Source organism: Terrapene carolina, unplaced genomic scaffold (assembly GCF_002925995.2).
Source record: "Terrapene carolina triunguis isolate 2854851 unplaced genomic scaffold, T_m_triunguis-2.0 Scaffold58, whole genome shotgun sequence".
NCBI classification, from domain to species: domain Eukaryota; kingdom Metazoa; phylum Chordata; order Testudines; family Emydidae; genus Terrapene; species Terrapene triunguis.
Window position 1 is genome coordinate 7,339,745 of NW_020664409.1, and position 18,247 is coordinate 7,357,991.

General features: G+C 38.5%; 1 protein-coding gene across 3 annotated transcripts in view; it reads left to right on the forward strand.

The window, feature by feature from the left end:
- RANBP9 (RAN binding protein 9) overlaps positions 1–18,247 on the forward strand; it is a 63,778-nt gene that overhangs the window by 26,574 nt on the left and 18,957 nt on the right. For all 3 annotated transcript variants that reach the window (XM_024217357.3, XM_024217373.2, XM_024217365.2), the window contains 6 exons: positions 2,635–2,687; positions 6,329–6,496; positions 9,014–9,036; positions 10,762–10,946; positions 13,714–13,826; positions 15,409–15,517. In XM_024217357.3, coding sequence (XP_024073125.2) covers positions 2,635–2,687; positions 6,329–6,496; positions 9,014–9,036; positions 10,762–10,946; positions 13,714–13,826; positions 15,409–15,517 — 651 coding nt within the window. The remainder of the gene's footprint in view (positions 1–2,634; positions 2,688–6,328; positions 6,497–9,013; positions 9,037–10,761; positions 10,947–13,713; positions 13,827–15,408; positions 15,518–18,247) is intronic.

Here is an 18,247-nt window from a genome sequence, read left to right on the forward strand (position 1 = left end):
TAATTGTGGTGATCAGGAGATGTGACCGGAAACCCTGAATTCCCACAAGTAAGCATGTTACATCCAAGATGTACTGGTCACTTTCAGGCCATTTATCTCATGGCTGGTTAGTAGTTGTAGTTAAAATACCAAGTTAACTTCTACTCCATAATAGAAAATTTATTTGGAAATCAGATGTATACAAAGAGAAAAATGTTAAGAACAAGCTTATTAGCATAGACTATTTTCAAATTGGCCTAGGGGATCTTTTTTGTTTAATACTGTGTGTTCATTAGCTACTGTGCCTTGATTGATTTATGTATGCAATTTTGTAGTCGTGTTGGACCCAGGATATTAGAGAGACAAGATGGATGAGGTAATATCTTTTAATGGACCAACTCTGAGTACCTTCTGTGATGGGTTTGGTCACAGACCCCCTTGGAACTGTCACCTGATGTGCCAAGATTACCTCTGAGCCCATTTTCCCTGCCAGCTTGGGACTCCAGGACCCTGCCTTGTTGAGCTGGACATGTTAGCCTGCTGCAACACAGACCCAGGTCTGGTCCACGCCCCCAAAGCTGCAGACTTTAACCAAAAACTGCTCAGCAGGTCACGGATCTCCAGCACTCAGACACCCAGTTCCCAATGGGATCCAAACCCCAAATAAATCCGTTTTACTCTGTATAAAACGCATACAGGGTGTAAACTCATAAATTGTCCGCCCTCTATAACACTGATAGAGAGAGATGCACAGCTGTTTGCTCCCCCAGGTATTAATTACTTACTCTGGGTTTACTAATAAACAAAAGTGATTTTATTAAGTATAAAAAGTAGTATTTAAGTGGTTCCAAGTAATAACAGACAGAATAAAGTAAGTTACCAAGCAAAATAAAACAAAACACTTAAGTCTAAGCCTAATACATTAAGAAACTGATTACAGTTAAATCTCACCCTCAGAGATGTTCCAATAAGCTTCTTTCACAGACTAGACGCCTTCCTAGTCTAGGCCCAATCCTTTCTCCTGGTACAGTCCTTGTCATTTCCAGCAGACATCTTAGGTGGAAACTAGGGGTTTTCTCATGACTGAAAGTTCCCTTTGTTCTGTTCCACCCCCTTTTATATCTTCGGCACAAGGCGGGAATCTTTTGTTTCTCTGGGTCCCCACCCCTCCTTCTAAATGGAAAAGTACCAGGTTTAAGATGGATTCCAGTATCAGGTGACATGGTCACATGTCACTGTGAGCCCCCCTCCATTCTTCCAGGACTGGCCGGCACATATACAGGAAGGCTTGCGGGTAAAATAAACCATTTACAACCAATTGTCGTAGTCAAAGGGAGCCATCAAGATTCTAAACCACCATTAATGGCCCACACTCTGCATAATTACAATAGGACCTCAGAGTTATACTTCATATTTCTAGCTTCAGATACAAGGATGATACATGCATACAAATAGAGGAATATATTCAGTAGGTTATAACCTTTGTAGTGATACCTTACAAGAGACCTTTTGCATGAAGCATATTCCAGTTACATCATATTACACTCATAAGCATATTTCCATAAAACATTATGAAGTGCAACGTCACACCTTCTCAGACCTGAAGGAGAGCTCTGTGTAGCTCGAAAGCTTCTTTTTCTCTCACCAACGGAGGTTGATGTAATAACAGATATTACCTTTCCCACCTTGTTTCTTTGACTTATATTATGTGAACTAACTTGAACTAGTCGAACTATTGTGGGGAGAGGGATAGCTCAGTGGTTTGAGCAATGGCCTGCTAAACCCAGGGTTGTGAGTTCAATCCTTGAGAGGGCCATTTAGGGATCTGGGGCAAAAAAAATAGTTGGGGATTGGTCCTGCTTTGAGCAGGGGGTTGGACTAGACCTCCTGAGGTCCCTTCCAACCCTGATATTCTATGATTCTCAAAACCACAATAAATTGAACAGTTTTCTTAGCCCAGTATCCTGTCTTCTGACAGTGGCCAATGCCAGGTGCCCCAGAGGGAATTAACAGAATAGGTAATCATAAACTGATCCATCCTCTGTTGCCAATTCCCAGCTTCTGGCAAACAACATTCAAAGACCATGATTAGGGTTATTAGGGTGACTTTAATAAATGTCTTCTGAAAATATACATTTGTTTTTAAATATGCATGCAGTCTAAGTGTATGTATTTGGTAAAGTAATTTGTTTCTGCATTTTCTCAAGGGGTTGGTGGACCCTCTAGGGGTTCATCTTTCTCTGGAATTGCCTTCTCTTCAGCAAAGCTTCTTTGATTCTCCCTCTTCATAGCAACAGTTACTGGCCTAGTGAAGCAAGGCCCTATTGTGAACGTGATGGCCTCCATTAGTACTTTTATATAAAAACTGAGATGTTTGCAGGAGAGGGAACTTGTTCCAAAATTATTCCTCCCTCAAGGACAAATACCTCATCCATGATTGACCAAATCAGCAAGTACATTGGGAATGTCTTTCCTGTTTTGATTGCACTGCCACTATTCCAGTTTGCACTGCCAGTGTCTTAAATGATCGCTCAGCAATTTAACTGGCACTAGATTCATCAGGATAATGTTTATTGGAAATGTTTTTCGTATATTTTTGTTCATGTATTGTAAAAGAAAGATAAGTTTTTGTTTTATTTTGATTTTTTTTTACAGTTACATGGGAATTGGGCTTTCTGCTCAAGGTGTAAATATGAACAGACTACCAGGTATGTTTAATGTTTGTGTTTGATTTTAGAAACAATTAAACAATATAATTAACTTAATGGTTCTACAGTATAGTAAATAAATATATTTTGAAATATGTTTGATCCTAATGAACATCAACAGTGTGTTTAGCAGGGCATAATACACTATAAAGACAGTCCTTGATATTGTAGAGCTTACAGCCTAAAAAGTTAATTCTTAATCATGGTCACAGTACTTTGGCTCTCAGGGCATTTAAAATCAAGGGTGGATAAAAGCAAATAAAATTAAACCCTATTTTTTATTTTAAATAAGATTTTTTGATTTAAAGTAAATGCAGACTTATTTTTAATAATAAATCTATTTAAAATTTGCTTTGAAATTGGCAACCTATGTTAAAGTCTCTGCTTATTATAATCTATTAAAATGTTTTAAATGAAATACAAAAATAGTCAACAATACATGTTTAGTGCCAAAGTTTTGAAGTCAAACTACTGAAGAGGTAGAAATCACTGGTTAAGGATCTGGAACCAGTCAGTTCAATTCACTATAAATTATGCGTAATTTGTTTAATAAATGAGTTAATTTTAAATACAATTTTTTTCTTATATATCCAGAACATTTAAGGTAGTTTTATTTAATAAAAAAATTAAAATGCTATTTTTGTGCATTTTAGTTGAATTTGAATTTTAATCTGAATAGAGCTGAACACAAATCACAAGTAAAAAAATCTAGTAAATAAGAAATCCATCATTCACCATTTTTTTAATAAATAAAAATTAGAATAAATGTAAGTTAAGCTATGTAACTGCATAAATAAATGTTTTAGATATAGTGTATCCTGCTAGTTAGTGAAGAAAGCACCAGATGTAGTGTAAAAGCTATATTAAGTTGGTGTGAGAAGGTGAGATTTACTTAGTGTTTTAATGGTTACTAACCTTGCTTTAGGAAAATAACTAACATACAAATGCAAAACACAATTAAAACTGATTATTTAAATCAGTGTTCCCTGTTTGCTGATTTAAATCATGATTAAAATAGCTCATTTTAAATCACTGACTTAATCAATCCAGCCTGTTAATATCCATCATACTTTTCCTGTTTAGAACGCCACCAAGACACTTCAGCTACAGAACAAATACAAATCTGGGAAAGTAAGCAGTTGTGTGAAAGCCTGAATCACAGAATACTTCCTTGCTCAGCAAATTTGTAGTACATCATTTTCTAATAGCTAACAGAGATTTCCTGCTGTGATCAAAAGCATATCGTTGTTAAGAGTAGAGCAGGACATCTACTCTTGTCTCAACGTTGATTCCTTATCTGTTTTAAGAACGTTAAGGAATGCACAGCATGGTGCCAACCATAGGTGCTGGCTTCCACTTTTCCCTGGGGGTGCTCAAGCCCTGCTCAGCCCCAGGCCGTGTCCCCACTCCACCCCTTTCTGCCTCCTCCCCTGAGCACACCCCGTTCCCACTTAGGGTGACCAGATGTCCCAATTTTGTAAGGACAGTCCCGATTTTTGGGTCTTTTTCTTATATAGGCTCCTATTACCCCCCTCCCCCTGATTTTTCACATTTGCTGTCTGGTCACACTATTCCCGCTCCTCTCCCTCCCTCCCAGTGCCTCCTGCATGCCGCGGAACAGCTGATCCGCAGTGGGCCAGAGGCACTGGGAGGGAGGGGGAAGAGTTGATCGGCAGGGCAATCAAAAGTATTCCCTGCTAACTTTTTTCCATGGGTGATCCAGCCCTGGAGCCACCCACGGAGTCAGCTCCTATGGTGCCAGCACTCACATGCTTAACTTTGATCACACAAGTAGTCCATTGATTTTCAGGATCAGGGCCTATATCTTAATACAAATACATGGAATATTGTTGTACATTGTCAATACATTGTGAAGCGTTAGTATATACTTTACTTGGCTTTTCAGAGGTTTTAAACTTCGCTATTTCAAATCGTATTGGCCTTAAAACACCCCCCCCTTTTTTTTTTGAACTGCTTGGTTTTTTTAATAAGAAAAATAGTAGAAATCCTATGGCTGAGATTTTAAGTGTTCAGAGGCTAGCAAAACAAGTTAGTTCTGACAGTAAATCAAACTGATCCTGTAGTGTAATATATAACATTTATTGTCTGTGCTGTTAAATGTGTCCTTATTATATGTGCATGCAAAGTATGGCTGTTGTGGGAACCGTAACTTCCCCGAATTGTAGTGTTTACACATTTCACCTAAAATGTTATGTTAAAGAAAAGCTTCAGTGTAACACAATAAGATTCTGATCACTAAAATAGCTGCCCTTTGAGTAGGACTGGGAATGCAGCTCCCATTTTTGAATACATAAGAAATAGGAGACGTAAAAAATGCCTTTTTAAAAAGCTTGGTTAATTTTAACCAAATGTAAATAACGTTAAATTACCCTTACAGCATCTTTAGTCTCCAGTTTATCATGCATCCAAACAAGCTGCATTTTCAGTCTAAGCCTCCTGTCAAGAGTACAATAATGCCAGCATCCAATAAAAAAAAAAAAAATCCTGCAAATTCAGGAGAGCAGTCCTGAAACTTTAGTTCTGTGACTCTTCCTTTGACAGTTACTGCTGGGTAATCTCCCATGAGTGGGGCTGTCGGATAGTACTCAGGAAAATGAAGTTACTTCCAAAGTAACTAGGTCTTCAGGCAGATTGTATATAGATCCACATTCCCCACTTCTTTGGAATCCGTTAACTGCCGATTATGTGGAATGAAACTGGGTTGGAATTGGGGTTTGAGCTCCTTTATATACCCTGGCATCAGATGTTCAGATCTGTAAGGGAGCATACATGATGCCTACAAGGTCACTTCTTTCCAGAGAGTTTTTTGTGTTTGTACTGAGGGAACAATATAGATGCTTCATACATAACTTTCCTTTTGAAAACAGAGGAAAGTGTGCATTTGCGTGAAACTTATTTATTCTACAGCTTCTCCACATGCAGAATTAGGCCTTCTTGATTATCTAGTGTTAGTGACTTTTCCCCTGAGTTCACGTCTGGATTTGAAGTTTTCTAGGGCAGCAAGGCTAGTAGTACTACAGTCTGTGGGCTTGGCTATCATGTGGAGGTAGTGCTACTTGCTGCTGAACAACAATTAAGGATGTTCAAGAGTGGCCGTGACTTTCTCCAGACATATCTACATCTTTAGACAGTCTGAATGTGACTGTGACATGTGCCTTCAAGTATGGATGTTGTAAAATGTGGGAAATTAAGAGGAAACCTCATTATTTTATTAGGACATGCCAGACATGCAGGTACTTTAATATTCAGGCAGTGGATCTGGTCAGTTGTCAAATGCTGACAATTTTGAATCTCAAATCTTTTAAAAAGGGAGAGGGAATTGACAGTCTTTGCAACATTTTCCCTTTTTTCTTGATTAGTCTATTTGGCACCTGTAAATAGAATTATATATTCAACCATTTTTGAAAGAAGTTGATATTCAAGTGAACCAGAGCATTTTAATGTTAGCAATTTGTGTCTTATGTGTATTGGTAACAGTTATTTTACTGTTTTACAGGAATAACGGTGAGTGTAGTAATTAACCTTAATAAAAAACTGCTTGGATTTGCTATATACATTTATTTCTTTCCATTAATTTGTAGTGGAAACAAGTGAATAAAACTTGAAATGCTTTCTTGTAGGTTGGGATAAACATTCATATGGTTACCATGGAGATGATGGACATTCATTTTGTTCCTCTGGAACTGGACAACCGTATGGCCCAACATTTACAACTGGGGATGTCATTGGTTGTTGTGTAAACCTTATCAACAATACCTGCTTCTACACAAAGAATGGACATAGTTTGGGTATGGAAAACAATCACTGCTAATGATAGCTGAGGTCATCAAACCTAGTGCAGTTTTTTGTACATTCAGAATCTTAAAATTGTGTTATACTGCCCCTGACATTGGAGTCCAAGATTCATAAGCATCTTAAATATGGACCGATTTTTTTTTTTAAATGGGTTTATACTGCAGGGCTTTAAACTAGCAGATAAGAAAAATGGAAAAACTTATTAATGCAACATTAAAACCTTATACATGAATTTGGAGGGGTTTGCCCACACCATTTTCCCCAGGAGATCTGCATATATTTCAACTAAGATCTGGCATCTGAATTTTTCTGAAGGTCTCTAGTCTTCAATTGTCACAATTAAATTCAAGCTTATATTTTTGAATTTGTAATTATATACTGTGTGTTACTGTTAGATGAAGTCTGCTAACAAATCTAATTACCCTTTGTCCCAGAGCATAGGAGAGTGCATTTCAAATATAGTGTGTCCCTTTATGGACATATTCATTTATCTCAACTGGAAGAGAGATGATCTCTCAGGTAACCAGTTCCCAAGCCATTTAGAGCTGGAACAAAGCCACAAGTTAGTTACATAGGCCATCCCAAATTTATGCCAGTTAACCCTTCACCATATGTTTTAGCATCATGTCTCATTATACCACATTGTACAGAAACTTTGAGGCTGAGCACAGCAGGGATGGGTGGTGTTAATCTTACATAAGTTACCTGTCCGGCAGTTCAGATAGTCTGCACACAGTTTAATGACGAAAGATATTTTTCTTTCCTCATGTCTTGCATGTTTGTATTAAAAGTGGCTTAAGGAGAGGGTTGTGGCTTGGTGAATAGGTTTTGGAAGAGTGTTGAAATAGGGGCTAACGGAATAAGGCTTAGACAGTGTGAGAAAATGACAAAGGGGAAGAGTTAAGATGTCTCTTGTTGGTAGGAGTGGGATTGGGAAAGCAACTGGTTGTAGATTTAGGCAGGAGCTTAATATAGGCCTTGAAGGGAAGGTCAAAAAGCTTGTTTAGAGTGATGGAAAGCTGTTGGGAGGCTGCAAAAGTGAAGGGGTGGAGTAATAAGATCATGGCAACATGCAAGAGATCATTTTGGAGAAATCGGAGGAGGAGGTGACAGTCAAGAAGTCCAAAGAGGAAGAAGTTCCAGTAGTCAAGGCAAGGGAAGATTAGGACATGGACAGCAAGTTAGCCATATGGAAATGATCAATTTTGGATGTGATGAAAGAAGCAGCAGGATTTGGTTACAGTTTGCATGGGAGAAAGATGACGAGTCAAAAGTGATCCCTATATTGAGGGCCTCAGTGATGAGGGATGAAGTTGTTAACGGTGGTGGAAAATGGGGTTGGATTTAGGAGGAAAGATGAGAAGCTTTGTTTTTGCCATAGTACATTTGAGATGGTAGTGCTATATCAGATGGAGAAATAAAACAGAAGTAGATTTGAGTTGTCAGCATAGATGGACAACTAGTAACAAGGTTAAAAATAAAAATCTTCATCATGAGAAGGAAATTGTGATATACCCTGTGGGTTTCAGATACAGAATTTCACTCCTTCAAAAGAATCTATTTGAAATCGGAATTTTTCTAAAATTTACCTAAAGCTCTGGGAACATATAAAGGTTAGATTTATTTTTTTTTCTAATCCCAGTAAATTACAAAATGGCTCTTCCGGTTTTATCATTTATCATCTTCTCATATTTTATATCTACATACTAAAATACCTGGTTTAAGTTTATCAAACTCCAATAGAATACTTAGTTTGGATCAGAACTAATTAATTTTCAACAAAGCCTCTGGCAAACATGCTACTTCTCCTTTAATTTTTGCAAACAAGAAAAGTTCTATGCATTGCCAGTAGAAGAGACTTCTTTGCAGTAAACTTTCATCTCATTATTATAGTTGCATATGACAGAACTTGTACATTGCCAGACTATCTTATGAAAATGCAATTGCTGCTTTTTTTCTGTAGCATTTAAGACCGTCAACTGTGGCCAAAATTTTCACACCTGATTGCTTAAAGATAGGCTGTCAAATCTATACTTAGACTCCTATATAACACGGGTAAGAGAACATAGCTTTAAGCTACCAAATTTCAAAATATTGGTCTGCATATTTCTGTATGGTAGTTTAAATGTTTATCATCTTTTGAAAATATTTCTTTTCTGTTTGCCAAATACTGACCTTTTGGTTCCTGTTACTTCTACACTAACTTGTGCAGAAGCATTATGGATGTTACATGCCTGTCATATTTACTTTTGAGGCAGGTCTGGGAAGTTTTTGGAAACCTATAACAGATAATGATTAGAGAAACTAAATATTTAGCATCTAGATATTCCCTATTAGATATTCCCTTCAACAATTATAAGATCTGACAAATTTAACGGACTACTTGAATGCTCCTGTATACTAAAAAAAAAAAAAAAGCGCCTCTAGGAAGTTACTTGCTCAACTTTTTCCAATACATTTTGAATACAAATATATGAAAAAGTATTTTAATGCATCTCTGTTTATTGCAGGTATTGCTTTCACGGATCTACCGGTAAGATAAGTGGATTTTCAAACAGAAAATAGAATTTTCTGCATACTATAAATAGCTGTTTCAAATGTACTGTGACTGTTCTTGTCTAGCTTATGCTTCTTGGAAATGTGCACTATGCCCTTTTTATATCATTTTATATCTGTCTGGTTTTGAGTTTGACAAATATCACTGAGGCAAAAACTTGACACTCAGTATCTGTAAACACTAATACTGAAAAGCAAATAGTTACGATTTTTACTCTGTTCAGATTTTAGTATCAGGGCATTTTCTTGAGGATTTTGACCAGAAAATCAGGACGAGAATGTAATGCATGATTTTAAAATATTTTATTTATATACCCTGTGTGCTTGTCAAACGGTTGAGAGATAATCTGTGAACAATAATGATAAAGCTAACATATTTTATATTGTAATAGTTTTATGCCCAAATATGTAAGTATGTGTGTCTGTGTTCGTTCTTGAGCATACCTGAGTTGGAAGCACAAAATGCCCATTGTTCAAACACAAGTGGTGGCTATATTATATGCAAAGACTCCTTAAAACACTAGCTTTTGTGTGTGTGTAAAATCACAAATTTAGGCATTTCCTCCAAGAAAGGCTATTTTTAATGAGCTTGTGTCAATACTAGTCACACTTGACTTTTTAATCGTAATTTAGTTCATAGTACGAAGTATGTAAACTATTTTAAATAAATTAAAAATACCTTAATATTGTTACATTCTGCATAAAATTCTATAAACCCTAGTTATCTTTTGATTGGATTTTTCTCCAGCAGCATTCTGTATGAAAGGCCCCCCCTGTACCATGGGTACACCATGATGTCTCTTTTTTTTGCCTTTCTCTCATTCATGTCATTTTCAATCTGGACTTTGGTGGTGTGATTTAGAGGACAACGATTTAGACACACAATCCTGTTGGAGGGCATCATTGCGCCACTAGGTCCTAAGAGAAAAAGCTGAAGAGACACTATTGGCATCCAAAAATTCATTCTGATCCTAGAATACATAAGTGCTGGCAAAACAGATTTTTACCCCTTTGGGAATTGGGACCATATTTAAAAGTTCACTGTGAAGGCCAATCTCTGAAAAGAAAATAGAATTTAGAAGACAATGCTTTGAAGTCATTTTAGATACAAATCAAAGAAAGCATGAGGGCTTTAGTGAACTGGTACCGTTCTTTGTAGGCATTATACTTGAATTTCTAAGCTGAGGAGTTGCCCCTATCTTGTCAGTTCTCTACCTTAAAACATTGTGAAAATATCTGAATTTTAGTGGTGGTACACCTGAAAATGGAAATGACCCACTTTATAAATTTGTGTTAAATTTTTTTTGCTCTTGTTTAGAAATCAATATTTTTTTTTTAAAAGACCAGGATTATTTAACTTGGAGATGCATGTTTTCAACATAAAATCGAAGCCAAAAAGTGTGACGTTTACCATGCTTTAAAAACTGCATTTGTTAGCTTGATGAAGAATTACCAGTGTTGAGGTTTGGATCTTAAAATAATGGGCAGTGTTTTATTTTCTCTCCCACTGGTGTCAGACTTGTTTGTCCTCATATTGCTGAGTTGGTATCAGTTACTTACATTTGACTAACCACTGGGAATGCTAGGAGAGTGAGTACAACTTCTCCCCAGGTGTGGGTGGGGATGTTGAAGCTGATTAAAAAGGGGGGGAATTTGGAATAAGAGGAAAAAGTATTGATTTAAAAAAAAAAATCTCTTGCAGCCAAACTTGTACCCTACAGTAGGGCTTCAAACACCAGGAGAAGTGGTAGATGCTAACTTTGGGCAGCATCCATTTGTGTTTGATATTGAAGACTATATGCGAGAATGGAGAACCAAAATTCAGGCTCAGATCGACAGATTTCCTATAGGAGATCGGGAAGGAGAATGGCAGACAATGATTCAAAAGTAAGAATTAGAGGGATTTTAAAGACTGTATACTTAAAATTTGCTAAAAGGGATTTTAAAATGGGCATTTAAAAAAATGTTTGTACGAAATCCTAATTAAATTCAACTGTTCGAATAGTTTTAGAACAAATATAGGCACTTCTTAAATGTTCATGACAACGTTATATTTGTCCTGTCATATTGAAGTGATGGTAAAAAATGAAGTGCATTCTTTGATACAGTAAGAATGATTACCATTAAGATTCATCAGGGCAGCTGGCTGGCATATAAAATTAGTGAAAAGCTATATGACATTTGACTTCTTGGTCACCAGTGCAAATGCAGCCTTGATCAGTAGTGACCGAAAATTATTTCTGTTGAATGGCCATTGGGATGGCATATGTAGAAATCTCTATCCGTTCAGGTCCTGGTAGACAGGTGTTTGTATCAAAGAAACAACTGTATCACTTGACACTAATTGACACAGATAATGGCTGTCTCAGCAGAGAACTGAACGGCCTATGGAGATTAATAACTGTTTATCTGGCACCCTGAAGTGTGCTAGGTGCCTCACAAACATGGAATACACTTGGTCTCTGCCCCAAAGAACATTCAATCTGAAATGACAAGTGAAGGTGAACACAGAGGGAGTGGATATGGAAACTGAGAGACACAGGTTATGGACATAGACTCATGAGTTGCGGTAGTCTACATGGAATGGATATGTGTGTGTGTGTGTGTGTGTGTGTGTGTGTGTGTGTGTGTAAAAAATATTAAAAAAAATTTTTTTTTTCCTAACTCAGGTAATTTAAATTAAACATGCCTGAATTCCTGTATTTTCAGTTGGATATAGTTTTTACTCACTGCCAATATTGTTTGTGTTTATGTGCTGTGGAATAGTATCTGTTCCAGTAGGAAATGAAGCGATCTCTATATGTAATTTGTTTAACTTTGTAAAGTACTTTGGGATGAAATTTGCAGTTTAAAAATTGCTGCTTCTCTGGCTTTCTCTCTCATAGCCTCCCCCCTTTTTTTTATGAGCACTAAATTCACTTAAACTAAAGAAATCAGATTTTGAAAACCTATTTTACGGCAGTTTTCCTTTCTCACTCACACAATGTCAGTAGAACTTGTAAATTTGGATATATTAGTCCAGCTATTTGCTGGAATGCATTGTTTACAACAGTGTTTTGTATTAATGTGGCATTAATTTGAATTTTTTGAGCAGACTCACTGGCTGTGGGAATGTCCCAATTAACATTTTGGTCTTTAAGTGAATGCTCACTATATTGTTGATTCACCACCTCCTGACACCATATGTGTTGACATTAGTGCTAGAGTAAGCCATTTTGTCATCTTTCCCAGCCAAACAAGCACTTTAATTAAAAAAAAAAAAAAAAAAAAAAATTTCTGAAGGGGAAATGTAACAATTTGTCATTCTCAGTGTACTTAGATTCAGAACCTTAAATACAGTATTTTGGATCAATTACAATTCATGTGATTAAGTGAATTGTCACAAGTATTTGAATTTTTTAATTACCATACAGAGTCAGAACACTTGTCGCCATGATTGTTTTCTGCACCAGTGTTCGTGCTAAAAATCTGTTAAAACGAAGACTTAGATGGTTCAACGGATTTGAGGCTTTTCCTTTAGGACCTTGATCCTGTAAACACTTATGCGTGTGCTTATCTTTATGCATATGAGTAGACCCATTATGTCAGTGGAGCTATTCGTGTTTAATTTATGTCCACGGACTTAAGTGTTTGCAGGAGATCAGTAATTAGGTCATAAGTGCAAATTCATACCAATGTCACTAGTGACTGCAATTCAACCGGCTGCTCTGGGGCTTGTTTAAACTGGGTTGGTAGTCTGTCTAGTTGCCAGTGGACAAGTGAGTGTCGGTACAGTCACAGATTTTCTTAACCATGGAGTCTTCCCTCTTACTCATAAGGTATGTCTATGTTTCAAAAAAAAAAAAACCAAAAACCCACAGTGGTAAGTCTAAGAGGCCAGGTCCACTGACTCGGGCTCGTGGAGCTCAAAATAGCAGCGTAGCTGTTCAGGCTTAGACTGGAACCTAAACTCTCAGACCCACCTCCCTCACTGTGTTTCAGAGTCCTGGCTCCAGCCTGAGCCCAAATATCTCTTCTATTTTTAGCCCTGTGCTATGAGCCTGAGTCAGTTGACCTGAGACATGCTGTCGGTCTCTTTTGCAGTGTAGACATGCAGACTTTCATGCCAGTTCTGGGGTGTGGAACATTTTTGGTGCTATTTAGAGAAACTCTCATTGCTGCTGAGCATACTGTATCTGTTCTGTGGATTAATACAGAATTTGGCCTCACAGGGCTTTAAGTCCAACACGTTTCATGAGCCAGGAATACACTTAAAAAAATCAATATGTAATTGATCATCGCTTGGGTTAACAAATGGGATTCGTTAAAAAACCCCAATTGTTTCTATATAATTGAAATAAAATGTTAAATAGTTTGAAAAAAAACAAGTACAAGTAAGAATATGCTCTAACAAGGAGCTTAGCTCTTCTGGGAAGGAATCAAATATATTCAATTAACGTATTCATGACTAGATAACTGGGATAGGACATTTTTATATGTTGCAAATATATATTTCTGTTTTAGGTATCTTACTAATTCCACTATTTGCTTTTATCAAGCAAGTGATTTTGTTTGCTCATATGACTTGAAGTTTGAAAATTGTCTTCAGTTTATTTTACCTGCATAATGGTGTAAATGATGTTGCATATTTTAACTGTTTGAATTCTCTTCTCAGAATGGTTTCATCTTATTTAGTTCATCATGGGTACTGTGCAACAGCAGAGGCTTTTGCCAGATCTACAGACCAGACTGTACTAGAAGAATTAGCCTCCATTAAAAATAGACAAAGTAAGGCTGGAAAGTACACTGCATGCTTTTTAAAACAAATTAACTTAAGTTGTCTCATATTAAAAACAATTCCCTACAATTTAATCTATGAAACTCTTCATCATGGAATGTCCTTCCAACAATCTTACATCATTATAATTCAGCGCATTAATGCACAATCATGGATTCTTGAGCCACTGGTTTGTTAATCTTGAAAGTACTGTTTAATTTTGGAACTAGTTTAATGAAGAGGAATGTTATGAATTACCTACCATGACACTGATGTTTGAAAGGAGGGCACAAACATGTTTGGTGTTATCCTGGAACAAATGTTAATGGTGTGTCTAGACCAGTGGTGGGCAACCTGCAGCCTGCGGGCCGCACATGGCCTGTCAGGGTATTCCGCTGGCGGGCTGCAAGACAGTTTGCCGCTCGCAGTGGCTGCGGTTCGCCGTTTCCCGCCAATGGGAGCTGCAGGAAGTGTGGCCAGCACGTCTCTGCTGCCTACCCCGCTTCCCGCAGCTCCCATTGGCTGGGAACGGCAAGCTGCGGTCATTGGGAGCTGCGGACAGCCGTGCCTACTGACAGTCAATGTAAACACTGTGTCGTGGCCTGCGAGCAGATTACTGTGACAGGCTGCAGGTTGCCCACCACTGGTCTAGACTAATGTTGACAATCATATTAGTAAACCAGAGTTGATTGTCAGTCAGTTAACTTGAATGGGACCACAGACATAGACTTTGCCTTGAGTAGGAAAAGTGGTAGAAGCTTAGCTAGCAGGTGCTGTTTAGATGCAGATTGAGTTTGTCAAGTTTACACTTGGAAAAGATCAACACTTTTAGTTCAGTTTTAGCAGGATGAGTTGCAGTCTAGTCAGGAGCTTAAGCTATAAATTAAGTTAAGGTGTTACTCTGATTTTCATTAGACGAGAGGTCATATTTAGGTTGGGCTTAGCTAGCATATTAACTAAACACAATCTAAACTTGACCATTTTTCATAGTTTAGATATAGCCTTTATGAGCTAGATATAGCCTGGTATTCCTGGTCTTGCAAATGACAGTAGTGCAGTGTGGACATACTTTATGAAGATATATCAGTTAAAAATATCACAACAGTGTCTTAGACTGTAAAAGATATACCTATCTCATAGAGCTGGAAGGGACCCCGAAAGGTCGAGTCCAGCCCCCTGCCTTCACTAGCAGGACCAAGTTCTGATTTTTGCCCCAGCTCCCTAAGTGGCCCCCTCAAGGATTGAACTCACAACCCTAGGTTTAGCAGGCCAATGCTCAAACCACTGAGCTATCCCTCCCTCTTAATTTTTTAATCTTCCTTTAAATGAGCTATTTGAGAAACTGGTAGGTCAGTGTGTTTGCAAAGCAGCTGGCAATATATAATGTATATAATGCTCATATAAATATATGTAAAATAAATACAACTCTTAAAATATTTCAGAATTTCCAAGGAAACCAACCCATTTCTTCTTTCCATGAATTTTTTTGGTAAAAATCCTATTGATTCATGTTGGTGGTATTTTTAATGATTAATGTATATGAATCCTTACACTGTAAGTTTTAACCTTATTTTTTTGTACTTTGGTGAACAGGAATTCAAAAATTGGTTTTAGCAGGAAGAATGGGAGAAGCCATTGAAACAACACAACAGTTGTATCCAAGTTTACTAGAAAGAAATCCTAATCTCTTATTTGCATTAAAGTGAGTCTTCGAGTTATGCAGCTGTCTGTCTATAGATAACTGTGTTGTCTTAGGAGCTATTACATAATTAATTTGTTCCTGTGAAAGCTTTAAATTCAACAGAATTTTTAGAAATGGCTTATTTAGTTAACTTTTCTGTGTGCTATATGTATCTTCTAGATCAAATAACTGTAGTTTGTCATCAGGATCCTTTGTATTCTGCAGCTCTGTGGACATAATTTGTTTCTTGCTGTAGACTTTTCCTCCAGAATCTGAGTTTTCATCTAAATCTGTGTTTTTTTTTTTTTTTTTTTTTTTTTTTTTTTTTTTTTTTTTTTTTTTTCTTTTTTTTTTTTTTTTTTTTTTTTTTTTTTTTTTTTTTTTTTTTTTTTGGGAACTGTTTTCCATTATGAATGTTTAATGTTAAACTTTCTTTTGTCACTTTATACTTATTAGTTCCAGACACTGAGTCCTCTTCCCTCATTGACTTTGAGGGAAATGGTAGATTCTTCGAGGGGTGTCCCTGTGGGTGCTCCACTTTAGGTGTCCTGACACGCTGCTCTTGTAATCAGAGATTTGTGGTAGCATGCGCTGTAGTCATCTCACACTGCTCCAAGCGGTTACATAGTGGTGTGCAGCCAACCATCCCCCAGTTCCTTCTCTACTGCCTTTGGCTTGAGTCGGAGCAATCAGCAGTGCCCTCTCTTACCTCAGATAAGATTTATAATAAAAGTTCATACCCTGTTTCCCCGAAAATAAGACCTACTTCCAGTTTTGCCTCTCGCTGTAATATAAGGCATCCCCCCGAAAATAAGACGTCCCCGATAATAAGGCCACCCCGGAATATAAGGCCCCGAAGCTCCAGGAAAAATAAGACCTCCCCTGAAAATAAGACCTAGTGCATCTTTGGGAGCAAAAATTAATATAAGACACTGTCTTATTTTCGGGGAAACAGGGTAGTGATAGTTTTAGGGAAGCTAACTACAACTAAACTAATACTCGCCTTACTCTAATTTCTTTAAAATTGAAAAAATAAAATTTTTCCTTTACCTTTCCTATCTACCCCTGCCTCTCTGGCAGTTGTACAGCCTTAGCCTCAAACAGGGCTTACCCTTATATTTTTCTCTAAGAGACAGACTCCCTCAGGCATGCCCAGCTCACATGGCTTTAAACGCTACCTGACTTGCAGACTCTCCATACTGGTCTCTGATGGTCACGCTCAGTGTGTCTGCTGCCTTGGTGAGATGCACATTTCTGCAGTGTGGGTATTTTTGAGTAAACTGACAGCTAGGACAAGAAAAGGCAGGGATCTCCAATTGAAGCTTCTTATGATGGAGAAATCCCTCAGGCCAACCTCTGATTCCCGAGTCCAGGTCACCCCCTGGCCAACGGTCGCCAGTCTCTGACATGGGCTCCACTTCAACATTGGCTGCCAAGGAGCCTACTCCTAGAAAGGCTACCAAAAAGCAGTCGCAGACATCTCCACACTGAGAATCATCTAAAAAGAAAGTGATTCCCAACTGAAAAATTTGCCCTGGTATCAACGGCACTGAGTGTGCCGGACCGCGAGGCACCAGGAACATCTGGCACAGAGTGTTCCCGAAGAGCTAAAGACTCTATGTGGGAAAGCTCTAATGGAGGTTTACACATTAAAGTGAAATATAACCACACCCATGGAACCGAAGAAGATCTCTGCACCGAGCGGTACAATGGCGCCACCTGCTGTACCTATGCTGCACAGCTCTAAATCCTCAGCACTAGCAGCTTCAATTCATGCTCCTGGGCTGTCCACCATGTTGTCTCCGGCACCGAGACTCATGGTTCCTCAGCAATTCATGAGGCACGCGGCCCAGATAGTGATCTCAACACCTGAATCTCCTCTACTCGACACCGAGGGTACCCCATCCAGCTCAGTACCAAGCCAGCTGACTACTACCTGCAAATCAGCCTCCCTCCCTCCCCCCCCATCTCCAGTGATGAGGAAGAAAAGGACGAGGCAGTAAAATATACTCCTCACCACTCCTCACCCAAGCCATGACCATTTCATCATCAACCATCTGCAGATATACGAGGATATGGTCACCCATGGGCACCCCCCATACCTTTCCCACCTAACTGGTCATACTGGGATCTTGGGGCAGTGTATAGGGTCCAACTGCAGGCCCCCTAGCCCGCCTAGGTCCAGAACAGCCTTGTACCCTTCAACTGTCCAGGCACCCTCAGAAACACAAGAGGAAGACACTGAGGAACCTGAGGACACAGCCGAACATGACACTTCGCCACCTACTCAGTTCTCATTTTCGTCACCGGATGAAATCATAATGTCATAATGGGGGATGATTTCAGATCCTTTCAGGACTGCTTCAAAAAGGTTGCTGAATCCCTGGACATTTCGTTGGCTCAGCTACCAGAAGCCCAACACAATCTCACAGACATACTCCAGGCATCCTCATCGGCAAAGATAGCTCTGCCAATTAGTGATGCAATTGTGGAGCCTGCAAGAATAATCTGGTGGACACCTGCTACAGCACCACCCACATGTAAAAGATCCGACAAAAAATATTATGTGCCAGCAAAAGGGGCTGAGTTCCTATTTACACACCCTACCCCAAACTCCCTAGTAGTGGAGGTGGCCAACCAAGAGGGCAAACACCACCAGTCTCGAACGACCCCATACGATAAGGACTGGAACAGGCTAGACCTTTTCGGGCGGAAAGCTTATTCCTCAGCTACGTTTCAGTTCCGCATAGC